Source organism: Numida meleagris, chromosome 5 (genome assembly GCF_002078875.1).
Source record: "Numida meleagris isolate 19003 breed g44 Domestic line chromosome 5, NumMel1.0, whole genome shotgun sequence".
NCBI classification, from domain to species: domain Eukaryota; kingdom Metazoa; phylum Chordata; class Aves; order Galliformes; family Numididae; genus Numida; species Numida meleagris.
In genome coordinates this window covers 24,321,809-24,341,481 of record NC_034413.1, presented here as the reverse complement: position 1 = coordinate 24,341,481, position 19,673 = coordinate 24,321,809, and the positions used below count along the sequence as shown (strand labels likewise).

The following is a 19,673-nucleotide window of genomic DNA, read 5'->3' as shown; positions in this document are numbered from 1 at the left end:
CAAAGGATTTGTTGCTACTAAATTCTGTGTGCAAAAATCAAACCACATTTAGCATAATAGTATTGTGTGTGATGTAAAGCTGAAAAATAAGTTAGTTGTAAACATCTGAAGTTTGCTCAAGCTAATTAATCTAATAGTTTCAGTATTCAGATGAGAAGCTCATGAGAATAGACACCACATCAGTTTTCCCGTATTCCACTTGTGCCAATTCCATAACGTTCTGTTTTGTAACCAGCACGGAGCATAGATGGGGAGATGCTACATTACTGAAGAAAGAGAAACGCAATATTTTAAAAGGTGGAAACAAGGACTCACTGCGTCACATGCAATGATGCCAACTGAAATGCTCAGGCAGACCCTGGAAGAAAATCAATCTGTAAGTTCCTAGAGCACAAAAAGCAATGAGAAATAGCCAAAACGAACTTGTCAAGAACAGATCATGTCAAAGCGATCTAATTTCCTTCCTTGACAGGATAACCAGCCCAGTGACTAGGAGAGAGCAGTTGGAGTGACAAATCTAAACTAGGTTAAAGCTGTTTGGTCTGTCAGAGAGAAATTCTTTAATGGAGCCAAAGAAAGCTTCCTCCACAGGGAAGCACCATAAGTAGGATGAAAAATCAGATGGAAGTCTCTAACTGAGTCGTGGCAATCAGTGCTTAGTGCCCATGTTAGCAAGTGGGACTATATGGAGTCTGTGCTACATGCTGCCCAGTGTATTCAGTATTCTATTAACATCATCAGTAATGGTATAAATTCCACATGAGAGTCTTGGGAATGTTACCAAAGTGGGTGGAGATGTACTTGGGAAGACAGTATTTAAATTCAAAGTGTTCCTAACAAACTTAAAAATAACAGGACAAAATTCAAATTAGGCATGTGGATGATGAGTCTAGAGCACGGCTAGCAAATACGCTAATACAACCAGAGACACTTGGTTAGCAGGAGGTGTAGTGGATCATAATATGAGCCCATAGTGTGACTCAGTGTGACTGCTAAAAATAAAACCTAAAAAAATTAAAAAAAAAATAAATGAAGCGATTAGAGGAACATTATATGCAAGTGGTATTGGTAACTGTTCTACTGCTTTCAGTGCTGGTGTTTCTCCAGCTGGAATACAGTGCCCAAATTTGAGCTCAAAATTATAAAAACCTTGGAAGCGCCCAGGGAAAAGCAAGAGAAATGAAAAATACTGGAAGACATCCTACAAGGAAACACTGCAATTGTTTCGACACACAGATCACAAGGAGAAATTATGATAGCAATCCACCACTCCTTCATTAAAACTTTTCAAGAACCATTGCTGAAATACACACCACGAATACTGAGCACCTAATCTTTGGTGGATCTTAGGTGATATCTCAGATCTCTTCCAGGCCTCATTTTAACGATGCTTTTTCTAACAAATCAAATCCCTTCACCGAAATTCTTCTTTGCATAAAATAGATGTAAACGTGGAAAGGTTCACCCAATAGACTTGGGAACAAAAACAACTTAATGAGATAATCTATATTATTCATAATCAAAATGAAAAACTATTTAATCTGCAAGCAGCTGAAAATAAATGAAAAAGAAGCGTACACCATAGAAAGATAATATAGAAAAAAAAATCACAGGAGAGCTTCTATCCTTGATATTAACAGAGAAAAAAAAAAAAGGAAAGAATTCTGCTGGTAATTCAGCTTTAACATCCAGTAACCAAGGGAAGTTCTCCTTTTTCAGTTACTGAAAGAAAAAAAAAGAATACATGTATCAGTCTTCCAAATCAGCTAAAATGCATTAAGTATCACATAAAGGTGATAAGAAAGGACTTATACGCAGAAAAGTATTCCAAAATATTTTAGTATTCTGGCACCAACCCCAGTAGCTGGGATTGCATCAGGCTTGTCAGGCTTTTGACTAATTGCATCAGTCCAACATGGACTAATCAGGTTTTCCATAGGAGACCATATCAACTGATATCATAAGAAATTGAAACTCACTGTTATAGGGCTATGATTATTTATTTATATGAAGTCTCCTTTGAGTTCTTAGCTGAACGAGTCACAGGAATGGATGTTGCTGGAACTGGATTCTTTACCTGGCTCTGCCGTTAGCTCAGAATAACATCTGACACAAATTGCTAAGCAGAGAACACACTGCCTTATTTGGGAATTAAAGTTATTGATATCAGTCATATTTTTGGACTCCTTCACATTCTGTGAAGAAGGAAAAGTACTAAATTACTGTTATTCTGAGGGGCAAAGAACACAATACCTACAAGAGTATTCCTGAAACTTGGCACTCTACTTCAAGTACCTCATTAAACATCTCATAGCCAGCAAACCTAGCTGCTCAGAAATAATCTAATGACATCCAGCTCCCCACAGTGTAGATAATCTATGGATGCTAAAGTAGACTGAAAACAGCTAAGGTGGTAACTACAAATGGTAAACACTGACTGCAGAAATAAGAGGGTTCACACAGAGCTATTGTTTTGGCATGCAAGAAAATAGGTGACTGCACACAAGAAGAATTGGTCAAACCGCAGGTTTGTGGCCGGTGAGACCATGAGACACGGCGTTGATGTCACCTATTTACACATTACCTTGGATAGGATTACCTAGGATACACCCTCATTTTCAGCTGATACAAAGATTATAATGAAATTAACATATTTAGTTCAGCTGAGAACCACAAACATTGTCATCTCCTTGGAACCAAAAATTAAAATGAAATGTCATTTCTAACTGCCACTTTGAAATTTTCTCTGCCAACACCTTGCACTAAGATATGCTTTAGCCCTTGACACTTTCCAGGGACAACAGCAGTCTCCAATGCTACTTCATATACATGGCACATCAGCTTACACATTAAAAAGTCAGTAGGGTGATGCATTTTTGGTAGCCAGATCATTCTGGCCACTGAAATTAGTTGGCCAGATTAAACGAAGATCAAGTACTGCCAGGTTGTGGCCGATTCTCCTCCACAAAGACAGCAGCGTGGGAGGGAAAGCCTCATCCCTGTGCTGCTGCTGGGAAACCAGCGCCAGGTACCGGTGGTCTGTGCACCTAGCTGCTGCCTCCCACATCATCTCTGCCAGGGAAGCATAGAACTAAACGAAAACAAAAAAGAAAAAACTAAAACCAAAACCACACAAAAGAAAACAAAGCCAAACCAAACCAAAAACCTGATAAGACATTGCCTTGCACTAAGCACACAACCACTAACAAGGTGCTGGTGGCTGCTACACTAAGTAATTGCTGCAACAGAGGAGGAAGGACTTGAAAGTACAAGTCTTCTCCTCTGAGGTCAGATATGTATGTTAACAGTCATTTTTAGCACCCACTAGTGATTTTTTTTTTCCGTGTGGTGATGATCGCCTCATTTCTGTCATTATCAAGGACATTTTTCTTGGTCACGCTTTGCTCATCACAGCAAGTGTGTAGTAGTACTAACAAGACACATTTCCAAGAAATAAATGCTGACAGTTTTTCAAACTGTAAACTAGGATAGAGACATTTCTTTAGTGAGAAAGGCTCAGCAATCATCAGCATCAAATCACAAGCTACCCTGTCACCCACTGGTTATGAGAAAAGGAGGGCAAAGAGATGTGGAATTGCTTGAAGGAAAGGCAATATGTGGGGCGCAGCTTCCTATTCTCTCTGCTTTTTCTCTCTGCATGATGTTTCACACCCAAAGCACTGGAGTACAGCCAAATACTCACTGTTAAAAATAAATAAACAAAGAACAGCAGCAGTATGGTATACTTAAAACATCCAAAGATGGAGATGCACCCTGGGCTTTAGACAAAGGAAAATCCCACCATGTTTAGCATGACAGTTTGCCCCGAGCAGAGCATTCTTCTCTCAGAAACAGGATTGCAAGCAAAGCCCTTCAAAAAAGGAGACACTCCTATCATCTGCGTTTGGTTTGTTTTAACGTAGGTGCTCATGCACAAGCAAATGAAAGCAATTTCTTTCAAACAGTTGTCCCCACTCAGTTTTTAGTCAGCAACCACTGTAGTCTTTATTATCAATTTTACTCCTTCTTACAACGACTCACAGATTTGGAAGCCTCTCTACACAGTGCCCAGCCCTAACACAAGAACCTGACAGAATTTCTGGCTCAGGCTTCCCTACACACTTTCTGCAGTGATGTGGAATGGTGACCAAGCTGTGTTAGGGTTCTTTTGGTCCCATTTTTCACAAAGTTTAACTTATTAGTTGAAGTCACTTTTCAAAAGATCAGCCTTTTACATCTACCAGGAAAAAAACACGTCACTGAGAACAACAACAACATTGTCATTCATTCTGGAAGCAGAGGTCAACGTCTGCTGGCCCTCAGACCAGATCCCAAATTGCCAGTGCTTATTTTGTAAGTTTGTGTTACCAAAAGGGCAATATTTTATTAGTAGGCTATTTCAGATTCTTAATGTCTGTCAGGCTTTTCATGGCTAAACAACATGCGCAAAGCCCAAGCTTTTCTTAACTTCCCTTTCACTTCAATCCAGAGAAGTATCCTGGCTACAACACCAGCCTTTCTTTTTTCCAGAAGTCTTCTGGCACTCTCTTTCATATTGCTTTTTTTCTCAGAATAAAGCCTCAAGCCTGCTCATCTTCTTCCACACTATCACTTTCAGGCACCTTTTGTAATAACTCCCATGTTGTGTCTGTAGGAACCATTTTGCCTGCAAAGAGTTTGGAAATGCTGAAGAAATCATTTGGTGCTTTCCAGGCTGTATTTTTCTCAGCTGAGATGCAGGGTTTTTCCTTTCAGAATTAGGGATAGGTTTTTTTTCCACAACTTCTGCTTTGGTCACGTGAGGTGACTGCCTGAAGCCCCACACTCTTCTGAGAATCCTCATTCTGCTCTGAGGGACATAAAACAAGGCTGTGCCGAGAGGGAATAGCTGAGCACAAGAGGTCATACACTGATTACTCCCACTGAATGGACATAGCAGAACATCTCCCCAGAAATGAAACAAAAAAGTCCACTACATTTTTGACACAGCTTTTCAACTAGAGTGTTCAGTAGTAGACAAAGGATGGTTCATCACTAATACAAAGATGAAGTAATTCACCAGTGAATACATTTGGTTTTAGAAGCAAATTATCTTCCAGTGTGATACAAGTATAAATATTTGTGCTAAGAATAATGATCAAAAACGAAGATAGAATCTCCTGAAAATTTGGCTCAAAACTTGCAGATATTAAGTCCATGTCAAGCAATCCTTTTCACCAAGGAAATCCCCAGAAAATAGCTCATTTCCTGGAGTGCAGCAGTACTACAGCCAGAAGCTCCCCTTCTGACTTTCAAACAGAAATCCCGTTAGACACAAAAAGCAATAGACTCGACAAATAATTTAACTTCTATATTCAACATCATAAGACTTCTACACGATGAAACACAGGAACACAGGCACAGCCTTGCCAATTACATGCACAATTCCACTTTTAAGTACTGAAATCCAAATGTTCCCTAGGACATGAAGATGAAACTGTTATTAATAAATGAAGAAAGTATACATTCCATCCTCCGTTTCTCCAAGAATTCTTCAGAAAAAAAAAAAAAGAAAAAAAAAATCCATGTGTATATTGCCACACAGATATCGAACCAGAGAGAAAGAAGCTAACACACAACCATATTCATCCATCCCATTCCACAAAGGTGTCCTGATACTGGACTTGATGCAACTTATTTCCTCAGACAATCCCAAGATAACATTTAGTCAGATTAATTATACCAGTATATCTATATCTAACTATCAGCATGTCTCGCTGTATGTTCTTTAATTATTTTGGTTAATTAAGCATTGTATTTCTTCAAAAATGACCATATTCTGCAACACTTGAAGAAGTGGGGTCCACAGCCTTTGTAGCGCTGCCAACACTAGCAAACCTTTGCCATCAGTGGCACACAGCTGTTCCCTGTTCAGATGGCCAAAACTTTATTGTCATCCTGAGAGGTCTCCAGATGTAGCATCCATCTAGCTGGCATCTGTTGCATGGCACCACCTGGCTTAACCCCAACGGGCAGAGGTGGGACTGCGCAAGTAAGAATCTAATATCCACATCTTCATTTTACATGATGTCATTCTTGAAAGTATTCTTATTGTGACAATGCTATCTGTATCAGTGTGACATGAAAACTGTCTTCAATAAATTGCACACAAATCTATAAGAATTTCTTAGTCTACAGTGTCTGCGAGTAGCAACAAAATAGAGGAGCTCACGATGAAACTGCATGGAAGAAAAGACTTTCAGTCTCTTTCTCTCCACATTTGTAAAAACTGAGTATGTAACTGAACAGGAGTCACAGGGTGAAATGGGCTGGACTCTAAAAGCTGCTTTTAGCATGAAATAAGAGCTGTGTATAAAGCTAGAGAAATCACAAATTTCCACTTCCTGAGCTAGGCCTTATCCTGTGAGCAATGCAGATAAAGAGAAATTCGTCTCCATTTTAAAGGAAAGGCTTATGATGGTAGCAGTTATAGTCTATGCTTTCCTAGTACAATGCCAGGTTTACTGTTTTTTCAAAGTCTGACTGACAACCAAATTTAGTTTCCATCCAATTGTCATTATTATTAGAATTAACAGTGACTTTCTTTCAAACTTGAAATTCTGGTTTCAAGTACAGAATTTCTCCTTCTCATCAAGACTCTCTCTGAAATAACAAGTTACACCAAGTAATCAAAGATAATCTTCAGAAAGCCACAAATCAGACGTCATGTGACAATATTCTGGGTCTTATTTTAGAGTGCTTCCGCTTTCCTACTTTAAATAAAGCTGAAAGGGAACACAGTTTTATTCACAATATATGAGAAATTGTTCCAGCAAGATAGCAAGCGTTATTCAAAATCTCCACTACTAAATAAATTATTTGAAATAAAAAATACAGAAGTTCCTGCATAGTAAATACACATCATAACTGTTACTTTCACTTTAAATTTAATAACTCCAAGTTGACATTAAAAATAAGACGCAAGTTTCAACATCAGGTAATACTTTGTGCAAGTACAGTTCAACCCTTACAACCCTCTTTCTAGAGTGACAGCAGAGCAGTAGGATAGAGCAACCACCACCTTCTCCAGGCTGCATTGCTATCGGTCATTTGTACAATAGCACACAGCTATTGTGAACACAGTGACTCCATCACAGAGAAGACATAGCATTTCCCACAACCGCTCCATCCCTCTACCTGCTGGACTTCCAAGAAACCACACTCTGGTAACTTCCTGCCCATCAAACAATAAAACTTCTGCTATCCAGCTGCTCACGGTCCTCAATTCACTAGAAACATGAAGTTGTTAAACTCCATTGACTTCCCATCCTTGTCTGAAGTTTTACTGGCTTTGCATTTTGCTAACAACCAAATCTATAGCACCGAGGAATCGCTGTAACAAATCAGGACTGTGTAGGAGGTGACAACAGGATAACTTTTAGCATCATAATGAAGTACAAGTCAAAATATAGACACTTAGGTATAAAAAATGTAATGAGATCTATATTCATATGGTGTTGTGCCCTTGACATTGCTTAAAGATAATGCTCTATCAAAACTAAACTGCAACAGTAACATTCTGTCATGAACTCTATCCATAGTCAAACACTCAGAACCAGTCTTCACACATCAAAAAAAAATGAAGTCTCTTCTTCCAAAGCCAGGTACCTCCAATGGCAAAATAAGGTTGCTCTGTGTTCACATGTAGAAGTATTAACCATAACCTGTCTGCTTAAGATACCTCTTTTGTTCAACATGATTCTAGCAGCTTTTTTGGAAAATGGCAATTCTAATTTTGAGCCTGCAGCATACATGCATCTTTTTTGTCAGGAAAAAAACCACAGTTGTTTGCTCTCAGCAATGAAGAGCACTGGTAAATTTATAGACTGCATTTGGGGAATTGTTCTTTATGTTATTGTAATATCTTGGGAAGGGAGTTGCAGCAGAAGAGACACCAGTATTGTATTCTCTGATACCAAGTATGATCTTCAGTTCTTCAAAAACATCCCCCAGAATTCAGCAATTTCCTTGGGATTTTATTTCTTTTTTTTTTAATTTACTTTTCTTTTCCCTCAAGCCAAGTGTATTCAAGTAAGTGGAAGGATGGTAAAAAACAGAACAGAACAAAAAAAGCATGAGAACTTTTCACTCCCACAGAAGTTTCCCACTTCTCCAAAAATATGCATATCGTCATGTTTTTACACTTGTTGTAGGTTCCACTACATCACGGGGGTTTCCGCATTCTCTGTACAGTGGTATATTGCAGAGTCTGTGCTAGGAGGAAGCTGTTCTCTTCACCAAAGGGGAAACCAGTTGCCTGCATTTATTTTTTTTTTTTAAGTCACGGCCTTATTTAACTCTATATGGTACACGCAGCTTCCATCAAAACCGAGCTCATTCAGTGTTTTCAGGGGCAATGCGTGGTTGCAAGAGGCAGGATGAACAACGACAGAGCAAGTACTGATGGCACCCATGCACATGCCTAATTCATAATGCAGCAACCACAACAGGTCATGTCTCACTAGGGCTGAAAGTCAGGGCCGACTCGGCTCTGCAACTGCACATGGATCACATGTAGGCTACGGCATTAAGAGGTTTTCTCTGACTCTCATGTGAGATGCAGTAGGTCCTACTCTATGTTTTTCATTGCCATCCTCAGCAGGAAGAGCCTCCCTTCAGTGAAAGTCAGTATGCGTGGCAATAGAGCACTTGGGTTTTCCAAGCAAGAAGTCTCTACAAGGAAGCTACATAAACATAGCTGGCTTCTGAGAAAACGTACTTAGTGCTAACACAACCTAAATACTAATGTGTGCTCTTACTGCGTTAGGTTCTGATGGCTTCTGCAGGAAGGCTGACAGAGGCTTGCCAGAACATCTTTGAATTATTTATATGGAATATTTATCCGGTCACGAGTGGTCACGAGTGGTGTCCCCCAAGGCTCAGTCCTGGGACCGGTGCTTTTCAATGTCTTTATCAGTGACATAGATGATGGAATCGAGTGTACCCTCAGCAAGTTTGCAGATGACACCAAGCTGAGCGGTGCAGTCGATACACTGGAAGGAAGGGAAGCCATCCAGAGGGACCTGGACAGGCTGGACAAGTGGGCCCACGAGAACCTAATAAGGTTCAACAAGGCCAAATGCAGGGTGCTGCACTTGGGCCAGGGCAATCCCAGGTATTTATACAACCTGGGGGAAGAAGTACTTGAAAGCAGCCCTGCGGAGAGGGACTTGGGGGTCCTGGTGGACGAGAAGCTGGACATGAGCCAGCAGTGTGCGCTGGCAGCCCGGAGGGCCAACTATGTTCTGGGCTGCATTAAAAGAGGAGTGGTCAGCAGGGAGAGGGAGGTGGTGGTCCCCCTCTACTCTGCTCTTGTGAGGCCTCATCCATCTGGAATACTGCGTCCAGGCCTGGGGCCCCCAGCACAAGAAGGACGTGGAGCTCTTGGAACGAGTGCAGAGGAGGGCGACCAAGACGATCAGAGGGCTGGAGCACCTCTCCTATGAGGAAAGGTTGAGGGAACTGGGCTTGTTTAGTTTGGAGAAGAGAAGGCTCCGGGGGGACCTCACTGTGGCCTTCCAATACTTGAAGGGAGCATATAAACAGGAGGGGGATCGATTGTTTGTGAGGGTGGATAGCGATAGGACAAGGGGGAATGGTTTTAAGCTGAGACAGAGGAGATTTAGGTTAGATATTAGGAGGAAGTTTTTCACACAGAGGGTGGTGACGCACTGGAACAGGTTGCCCAGGGAGGTTGTGGATGCCCCGTCCCTGGAGGCATTAAAGGCCAGACTGGACGTGGCTCTGGGCAGCCTGGTCTAGTGGTTGGCGACCCTGCACTTGGCAGGGGGGTTGAGACTCGATGATCTTTGAGGTCCTTTTCAACCCAAGCCATTCTATGATTCTATGATTCTATGATATGGAAGTCATCTTCATCCTCAAAGTCATTAGAGAAGCTCTCCTGAGTCAGGAACATAGTTATTGATTTACTTTTATTCCCCCCCTGTAAGTATTACCAAAAAACAATACCACCACCACATTTTCACTTCACTTCCAGGCAAAATCTGCAGCTATTAGCATGGAATTGAAGCAGCATTTTTTCACTGATCTTACCAACAAGGCAAACCCTTGGATCATGCAAAAGTCACAGAACAATGTACATCGAATTCAAAATTGCATTTCTCATTTTTCTTGCTCATTTAGTATCTTTCCTTACATTTGGATAATAAAAGTCAAAGGAATCATGTTTTGCTTGGAAAGAAGACAGGAACCTTGGTTTAAATTTACCAAAATAAAGGCTGCGAGAGGCCCAAGAGTTTTTTAAAAATTGGTTTAAGCTAACTGAAAACAAAATTGGTGACATTGAACCACTGTGGAAAATTCAGACCTGAAGGTGCAAGTATATGAAGAATTGGTCCTCAGATTTTTATGGCCATGAACTTGCTATCACAGCACAAATTCCTTATATTAATACCAGAGAATACATAGTAGGCACCCGAGTAAGGAATAGTTGTTTAACGACAGGCATGTCGCAGGCACAACAGAGATCTGCTGAAAGCAGTCCTCGAGCTCCCTTATCAGTGATTGCAGCTATAGGCATGCTCTGTTTGTGCTCTGCTTAAAAAAGTGACATTAAAACACGTTTTCCTAGCTATGCTTTCTTTAGAAGGGAAGCCTAAATTTACAACCGCAGGAATTCAGTACTCATCAGTTATTTGAATCAGAAGAGGACAAAAGAAAAAATATCTCCAAATTAACAAAAAAAAAGCCGAGATTATTTTGACGCAAAAGTAAATTGAGATTTTTTTCCCCTCCTTTTATCACGCCTTTCTTAAAAAGCAAACTATTTTAAGTCCATTTTGAGGGAAAAAAAATAAGAATAAGAATAAAAAGTAAAATGCCTTGAAACCACAAACAACAGCACCCAACTCAGAATCACAGTTTAAGTTCACCTTAGTAACATCGCAACATTGAAGAAAACCCAAAGTCCTGCTAAAAACCAAAGAGAATCTGTTCCAAAGCTCATCTGTGGTGAATTATCTCTGTAGTTATAATAACTATATTTCAGGAAGGTGCCTGCAGAATGGCTGCCAGTTTCATTATATATTTACTTTTAAGTCACGTTTAAGACAGCTTTGTAGATATTAAAAATATGTAGTTAATGATTTATCCATCATTCTGATGAGATATGATTGTGCTGTCACTTCCCTTTGTGCTGCCATTGTACTTCTCAAGAAAAAAGAGATTTATAATTCTTCTATCACTGTAACTGCACTAAGGAATAAAATTCTAAATGCCAAAGCTTTTGTTAAGCATTTTTCAGCGTATACTTTAATAACCAGTCAATTTAGCAATATAAATAATATTGATATTATTCTAGATATTACTTCTCAGTGACTGTTACAAGACTTGAGGGTTTTATTTTGGTGGGGTGGTGGCGTTTGTTTGCTTGTATTTAAAATTCTGCTTTTATCCCTTTTTTGATACACTGGAATTTGTGCTATTTCCTCCTTCTTATGACCTTCGCCTCTTTTAGAACTATGCATGTCAAATCTTATTCTCATTTTATAATGCATTTTCAGTGGAAAATAACAGTCTGTTCTGAATTGTAACCCATTGCACCCCTCATTTTAAGGGGAAGGAGGCAAGACACATGACAAAAATCACAGAGTGAAATAGCTGGAAGTCCACCCACTGGGAAAGGCTGGATGGCAGAACCAGTGTGCAATGCTGCTGTAAAGAAATGCAAAGTAAGTATTATTTTACTTATGATTCTTACATAAAAGTTTCTTTCTTATTTGAAAGCACTGATGCAGACTAGTTTCTAGTTAGAGATTTATATTGCTCTGAAGTCACACTGGGCATTCTTGTACGTGAATAAAAATCAGTGTCAACGTTAAAAGACAGCAAGCAGGTGCAGAAAGAATCTGGGACCCACCCAAAGCCTGGCTGTGGATTGGGAAATGCAGGCAAAAGACACTGAGCAGCAGCAGTAGCTCACTGTACAATGATGTGTTGCTGGTGGTTGCTCTCAGCACCCTTCTAATCCACTCCAGACAAAGTTTGGATGAAGGGACTCTTTAGGTGCTGCTCAAATCACCCCTAACCACGCAGCTATTGCTTGGAGAAGTCCGATCCTTCCTTTCCAGTGCTGTTCATCTTGAATACCATGCCCATTCCTCCATTTCCACAAAGTACGTCATTCTCTGTTAACAGTGACACCTTTGTGTCTTCTTCCTCATTTCCCGTTTTCTAGTTTTCCTGTCCTCCTCATTTCTACATATTTATTTCTGTATCATTATACAAAATCTGACGCAAAATTTAAATAATAATTTTTTTTAAATGACATCCATCTTCATCAACTACAAATTATCATTGCCTACATAGAAAATTCATTCTGATATTTTCTGATTTACCTCTGTTTGCAGTAATTCATACAGGAGACATATGTGGATATAGAGAATTCATTCTTTATTTATCTTTGTTATTTTATTTGTTAAGGATAGGCACAATAGCATGGGGGAAGCCCATTCAGATTTGTAACCAGAACATTTAGCATTTTTTCTGTACGATTTAATTGATTTTTTGATGAGTGCGTGGCATGCTGTGGATATTATTGTGAAAAAATGAAGTATAAAGGCAGGCCAATTTAAAAGTGATTAAAAAAAAAATCCAACAAGTTTAATTCTGGATTGTTGCCTCCTAGCTGCCAGGTTTCCATGGAAAATATTGTACTTGCCAGGTACTTTTGTATCTATCTCCCAAAAGTAAACCCAGCTGAAACATCAGAGAAATGCTTCTCTAAAATGGTACCAAACCAACACTAGAGAGATTTTAGCTGCAACGATACGAGCGGCAAGCCAAAGAGAAATTCCTGACCAAAACCCACTTCCTCTCTTTCACAACATCTGCACACTGCTCTGTCTGGCACGTGAGTTCCTATAAATCTATAAACAGGGTAAGCATCAGAACAGCCTCGGTTTCACTGTAGTTTAACAAAACCCAAGGCAGGATGGAAGTTCCCAGCAGCACCTGACACCTACGTAGTGGAAGACTGGGTCTGTCAGAATTTCCTCTTGATGCTGCCACCCTTCTCACTTTCTGTTTGTGGGGGTATAACTGTAATGGAAACCCACAGCACTTCCCACAGTCCCCAGCAGACGTTGCCTGAACACAGGCGTGAACGTGAAGCAGCAGAAAGCACGGACAGCCACAGGCCCCTGGCAGCGAGAAGACATGCTGCTGGAGAGCCCGGTAAGTCCTGCGCTTGGGCCATGCTTGGTGCTCCCTGCTCCTTTGTGCTGCCGGTGCCTCAGGGGACAGATCCCCACTGGGCAAGCCACAGCAAGAACATCTGGGTGTGAGGCACTGCTGCCGCAGAGATGGCAGGGTCTTCTGCGGCTAGTCATGCATGCAGCAATTTGATAATATGCTACAGAGCAGGCGCATTTTAAATTGCAATGCAGTTGAATGCACTGGAGGTTCTGCATATTACATCGTACTTAGATCATATGTGATTATAGAATGGTTTGGGTTGGAAGGGATCTTCAGTGAGCTGACAACATCCACAAGGATTACATGGTGGTGGTTTTATGCAACATGGTTGTGGAAAAATGGAAGCAATGGTTGATATTTTGCATTACCGTGGTGCGTGAGTATTCTGTAACTCTTGATGCCAGTGTAGAATATGAGAAGAGACAGAAACAGTGATCTGAGCAAATACCCACTAGGTGCAAAGTGTCATCAGTCTGAGAGCAGGTCTGAAGCGATGTGGTGCACCAAAGTTAGGTATTTTGGCTCATAGATTTCATTCTCAGTCCCTATTTTTGCCCAGTATAATTAATTAAATAAATGAAGAACCCTACCAACACTGACATTTCATCAGTGACAGAGCATTTGAATTGCAATATAATTATCCATATGTTAGTTTATACAACTCAATGAAGAATATTTTCTTTACAATCAAAAAGTAGCAGGTTTTGCATCAATAAAAACAAAACCAATTAGAAAGTAAGAGCTCTTATTTTCTCACCCACGATATTTACCTTCTCCACAAAGCGTTGCTCAGGGGTGTTTTCAGTACAACTGCTGCTGGATCACAAGTGCTGTCCTAGGAAGCAACTGAGAGAGGAACATTTCTGCTGCAGCCAGCATGGTCCCACACAGTTACTCAGTTTGGAGAATTTAAGCTCTAAGTGGATTGGTAAGGACCTGGTGCATGTAAGCCCTGCAATCCCTTGAGAAACGATTTTCAAATTAACAAATAAGATATTTTACTGCTTACAGCTTATTAGAGAGAAACAGTGAGGAGCAATAGTAATAGCTGCTGTGCCTAGGAATTAGGAGCTGGATTTAGCTGTCACGTCCATAACTCTTAGTGCGTTGGTTATGTAAAGAAGTAGGTGAGAGGAGGGTTCAGTTTCATATTAAGGAAAGTAAAAAGGCTCTACAGCAAACATAATTGCAGGATTAGTAAAAAGTATAAGGCAGCTTTGCTCTGCTATTTACATGTCAAGGCGATTTATGGAAATCCTCATACAGAAAACTTCAATAATTGAAAATGAAATTCAGAAACAGCTCTCTCTTCTGTTAAAGGACAAGTTATATTATTTCTAGTGTTAAAATATAACATGTAGAGAAGAATGGTAAATTTTCACAAAATACTTTAAGCGTAATCTCACCAAGGAAAAGGAATAAGATATTAGAGGTTCCTGACCAACAGTAATAGCTATGATAGTAATCTCTCTGCAAGTACCTGCATATCCAAACTACAGCCTACATGCTCACAGAATTTCTATGCACAAGATCATTTTGACACTAGCTGCCATTCATCCTGTGGCAGATAGTTAAGTGGAAAGAGACAGAGCAAACAAACACCTTGAGAATAACCTGGTACAGGCACCTTCTAATATGTAGACAATGCTATTGAAGACAACACATGAGAGGTGACAAAACACAATGAAGATGTGATGAACCCAGCAGGGCAGAGAAACTAGGCTGATTAGAACTGGGAGCAGAAACTGACAGATTTGATAATGGTATGTAAAACCCTTAGCATGGAGAGTGAGGGTAACATAGAAATGATCTTCAGCAAAGCCATCATCTCAACTAGAATGGCACTAGATTTTGACACTGTACACCAGAATGCACCACTGAAGATGACCCATGTAACAAAAAGAAGAAACCAGGCTGCTAAAAAGTTATGAGAGATTGAAGGAACAAGTAATCTAATTGCATTTTATAGCAAAAAAATAATTTCAGAATAAAATACAAAGAACCAAAGTGAAAGTGCTTTGCCTGGAATACATATAAGGTGAATGAGTTCTGTTTTTTAATTAGTGAAACCAGTTTCAGAACCTTCCCACTAAAAGAGAAAAAGTGGCCATCTCTTTTAAGATAGATGATGTTTTAGAGGGGCTGAAAACTTAATAAATACATAAACATTTCATGGGAAAATAAGGGTTATTAAAATAACTGTTTGATGTTTGAAGTGTAAGTAAGGACATTTCATTTCAACGTTTAGCTGCAACGCTAACAGAGACAGATTGCCCTTTGTCACACAGCCATCCTTGCACAAGCCCTTGTACCACTTCTCTCCTCTCCTAAGGAGGCAGAGATCAACCTCACTGTCACATCCCATTAGGAGCGAGCTGATAAAATGTGCTGGGATTCCAAGGTGACACAGCTGCTTTCATTATGTTTGTCACAATATTGATTAGATTATGTCTGAAGCCCATCTTTGGCCTGCTACTGACCCATCGCATCTCCAGGGAAATTCTGCAGAGTGGGAAACAGAATTGAAAATGACAACAACAACAGAGGTGTTTGAGATAGCTCATGGGACTGACTTGGGTGTGACAAGCATTGATTTTTACTAACTATGCATCCTAATCCATTAATCCCAAATCAAACTAAATATCACATCAAACTTCTTCGCAGCAGTTAGCCTTTGGGAGCTTAACAGCATCAAAATAATGCATTAAATATTTTTACTTCATTCACTAGAGTAAATATGAATAACTCAAAGTCCTTAGCTCATTTCAGCCACCAAAGTTTTAAAAAGTAAATAAAAAGTTGGCAGAATTGATCTCTGTGGCACCTCATATCATCTGTCTTCTGCAGTATGCTCTGTTCTAGCTATTATGCTGCACACAGCCTAGGTGATGACGTTTCATCTCAGAGAATGGTGCTGCTGAGCTGTGCAGCCCTCAGTTAACCACAGCAGCGCACAGCTCAAGGCCGCTGTATCTGTTCTTATGTTTCAATAGGCTTTACTCGCTGCCATTAAACACTGCCAATGTAATACCTGCCCTTTCACTGATGTAGCCTTTGTATGGGACAGATTTGACAGTTCAGCAGGCAGAAAGGACTACTTTGAATTGCTAAATATTCTCCGTATTTGAGACAGTGTGGACACCAAAGAGTTTTTTCTTTTCCCTTTTTTAAGCATAAAATCATTTTTTCCCTGTTTCATACATACAGGGGTTACCCCTATAAATACCATCAGCACATACAGCTGAACTACAAGGAACCTGAGCAATAAGTTCAATAAATGTCATTCCTTTTCCCCACACCTTTACCTCCCACACATAACACCCACAAGTCTGACAGCACCACAACGATGCTTTGATTTTTCCTTTCTCTGCCTCCTCCTCCTCACCTTCACACTGCTGTACAAAATGCCACCGCAAAACAATTAGCACCCTGTAAGTAAAAATAAGCGTTCCCATTTGCTGTAGGAAAATTGTAGCACATCTGTCAGGCTTGGGAACAGTGACTGAGACCAGCCAACATGCAGCCACCAGCAAAGCACCACCATCCAGATCCACTTTGTGCTTTTCTACCGTGCGGACTTCTATTAAGGCTCAGTAACAGCCTTCACATCTAAAAACTATGGTTTGCACCTTGAGAATGTGAAGAAAACAAACTTCTGAGAACTGCCTGGTGACAAGGATCCAGTTTCCTATGCTTTAGCAGCTGAAAATTCTGCAGGGAGGTTCCTGCCAGAATTAGGAGTTTCCTTAGAAGAGCATCTCCCAAATAAATACATTCAGAAGGTCCTCTTCTGAACGGTCAAACAATATTCCCCCACTATACCGAATATGTTCCACTTATGTTTTTACTCACACTATTAAAGTAAGGATATCCTAACTATAGACCAAAAGAAAAAAGGCAACCATTGACCAAAGATATAGTCTGACACAGAGGCAACAAGAATAACTGCTGACAAGTTTTAAAGGGCTTTAATACTTTAAAGCCAAACATTATTGCACTGACTTGTCCTACTTCTCCTACTTCATCCTCTTTCCTGCATCTGCAGCCTTTCCCATCTCATCCATCTCTCCTGCTGTCCCCATCAGCACAAATGGGCTCTCTGCCCTGTCCACTAACCTGGACATGTCACCTTGTAGCGTTCTCAATTCCATTCCTTTCCCAGCAGTTGTTCACCTCCTCATTGCAACTGCTGGGTCTGATTGCCAGGAGCAGGATCTGTTCGCATTCCCTGCCCACCCAAGTGCTCGTCTGCGTGCACAGCCCAGGCCCAAGCCACATATGGGAGCCTTCACAGACCTGCGCTTCTGTCAGCTGGTGGTCTGTCACCCAGGAGTGAGAAGCATCAGCTGAGAAATCCCAGAACTCAGCTGGCTGTCCTGTCCACTGCATCCATTTGCTACTTGCAAACTTCAGAGGGAAGCCAGAAAAAAAGAGGATGGAAAGGCAAAAACAGTGCCACGCTTCTGGCATGTGAGCAGCCTGCTGGTGCTGGGGTGCTCAGCTCTCCCCAGTGCCCATTTCTGCCCATTTCTGTAAATGTGCACGCTGCCCGCACTCCCCCTTCACCTGCACAGAGCTTGCAGGTCACGTTTGAGGAGTGCAGCAGAGCACGTTCAAAGCAGTGCAGAGGAACCCACTGCACTGAAAGTGCTGACATTTTGGAGGATGAAAGGGGCTTGAAATCTCCAGAGCTCCAGCCTCATAAGCACTAAAAAAAATCCCTGAAATAAAAAAGAAGGGAAAAAAAAAGTGCACCTCTTTATTTAGAAGTTCATATATTTAAGTCCCTTAAGGAAGGAAATAGGTTAGGAAACTGACAGTGAAAAATACCAGATTTGAAATTCTTAAAATAAGTTTAAATTCTTTTTTTAGAATGAGAAACAGGCCTTAGAATTAAATAAAAGCAATTCACAAGACACAAACCCAATATAATTTAGCCAGCAGAGGGTGAGAAAATATGGGCTAGGAAGGCTAGGAAGAGTCTGGCCAAAATTTTATTTGCTTTCAGAGGCTGTACGTGTTTATCATCACCAACAGGCACCCCATCACAGCAAGCAACAGAAATGAACACCACTCTTTTTTTTTTTGCAAGTAATGGACTGCCTTACAACAAAAAGCAACTTTAAATTGGCAACCAAAGTCTTCAGTAACACATGCAATCATTTTAGACAAACTGGATTTTTTTAGAATAATCTAGAACAGCCATAATGCATCTTGGGTAGCACTGCTTATCTCATATGCTGATCATGTCTGTAGAGAGAGTGCTGACTCACGTACATGTATAGCTTCAACAGCCATGTGAGATGAGGAGGGAGCTCTGCACTGCTGGTGGAGAACCAGGAGTTGTGGCAGGGAGGCTGCAGAGCCTGGCAAGCCCTGTGTTACCCAGCTCCCTTTGAGCCTCCGCAGCGTGCACAGACTGCCAGCTTTGTCCTGCCTATGCTACAGTGCACCTATGTGTGTTTCGGGACTATAAAGCAGATGGCAGTGTTACCTGGCTATACGGAAAGCTTCCAAATTATACCCGAAATCTAGTCGAGACATGATATTTTATATTACTTTCTGCAATATCTTTTGACCTTGCTTTTGCCACACACACAAAAAAAAACAAAATCAAAAACACCGAGAACAGCATTTGCGTACTTAAATGAGAGGGGGAACTGGTGACTCCTCACAAATTTCATCTCTGAAGGTCTTCAGGGAGGTGTAAGGATGCATGTTAAATGGATAGCTGAAGTTTAAAGAACAGACTGTAAGCAACTAAAACTTTGCCTCTTGCAAAGCAGTAGTGTGATTAGCAGCTCAGGAATTATATTAGGCACAATGGCATTTTTCCGTAGACTGATGATACCCAGGAGTAAAGAGTCTCTGCTTTGAATAAGAACACAAAATTTAATTTGAGTAGCCTAAACAAATAAATAATAATCTCTTTATATAAATAGATCTCTTTACAAAAGCAGCAGCATCCTCCCATTTTAATCACAAATGAGACAGGAAAAAAAGTACACAAAGAAGTCGAGCAGGCTTTGAGTGTATGGAAGGAAAGGAGAACCTGCAGCAGGCAGACCTCTTCAGTAATTAACCATGGCAGACAGACAGACATCGCATCTACCTGGCACCTTCCAGTGCCCTGACTCAGAACCACACCACAGAAGCTTCTTACACTGCTAACAACTCCTTTCTGAAAGGGCTAAATGGAAGGGAGACTTGCCAGCAGACTGAGCAAGGAGGATTTAGCGCTCCAGTTACTGCTGGGCAAACATGACACCTCAGAAACCTCTTGGGCTGTGGGGCTTGCCCCAGCTACTTGGCACTTCCTCACCAAGCAGGGATACTCTGGTGAGTGGCCTTCATTGAACAGAGTCTAGCAGGCTGATGAACTGTTACACAGGTGCAATAAATAAATAAATAAACCAAAA

The 19,673-nt window shown here is 40.7% G+C and overlaps 1 protein-coding gene and 1 long non-coding RNA gene across 5 annotated transcripts in view; one reads left to right on the top strand and one right to left on the bottom strand.

The window, feature by feature from the left end:
- The window catches only part of RASGEF1A (RasGEF domain family member 1A), a 160,910-nt gene that overhangs the window by 101,588 nt on the left and 39,649 nt on the right, over positions 1 to 19,673 (top strand). The window contains exon 2 of one of the 2 annotated variants that reach the window (XM_021400410.1): positions 11,615 to 11,729. In XM_021400410.1, the coding sequence (XP_021256085.1) occupies positions 11,688 to 11,729 (42 nt within the window). In that variant the 5' untranslated portion in view covers positions 11,615 to 11,687. Of the gene's footprint in view, positions 1 to 11,614; positions 11,730 to 13,089; positions 13,234 to 19,673 lie in introns of those variants that run through there. The other variant, XM_021400412.1, reaches the window with a different exon arrangement.
- Positions 1 to 19,673, bottom strand: part of LOC110400508 — a 228,137-nt gene that overhangs the window by 194,760 nt on the left and 13,704 nt on the right. Inside the window, exon 1 of one of the 3 annotated variants that reach the window (XR_002439903.1) lies at positions 316 to 508. The exons of the other annotated variants lie outside the window; for them this stretch is intronic. This is a non-coding gene — a long non-coding RNA (uncharacterized LOC110400508). Of the gene's footprint in view, positions 1 to 315; positions 509 to 19,673 lie in introns of those variants that run through there. 3 annotated transcript variants of the gene reach the window in all.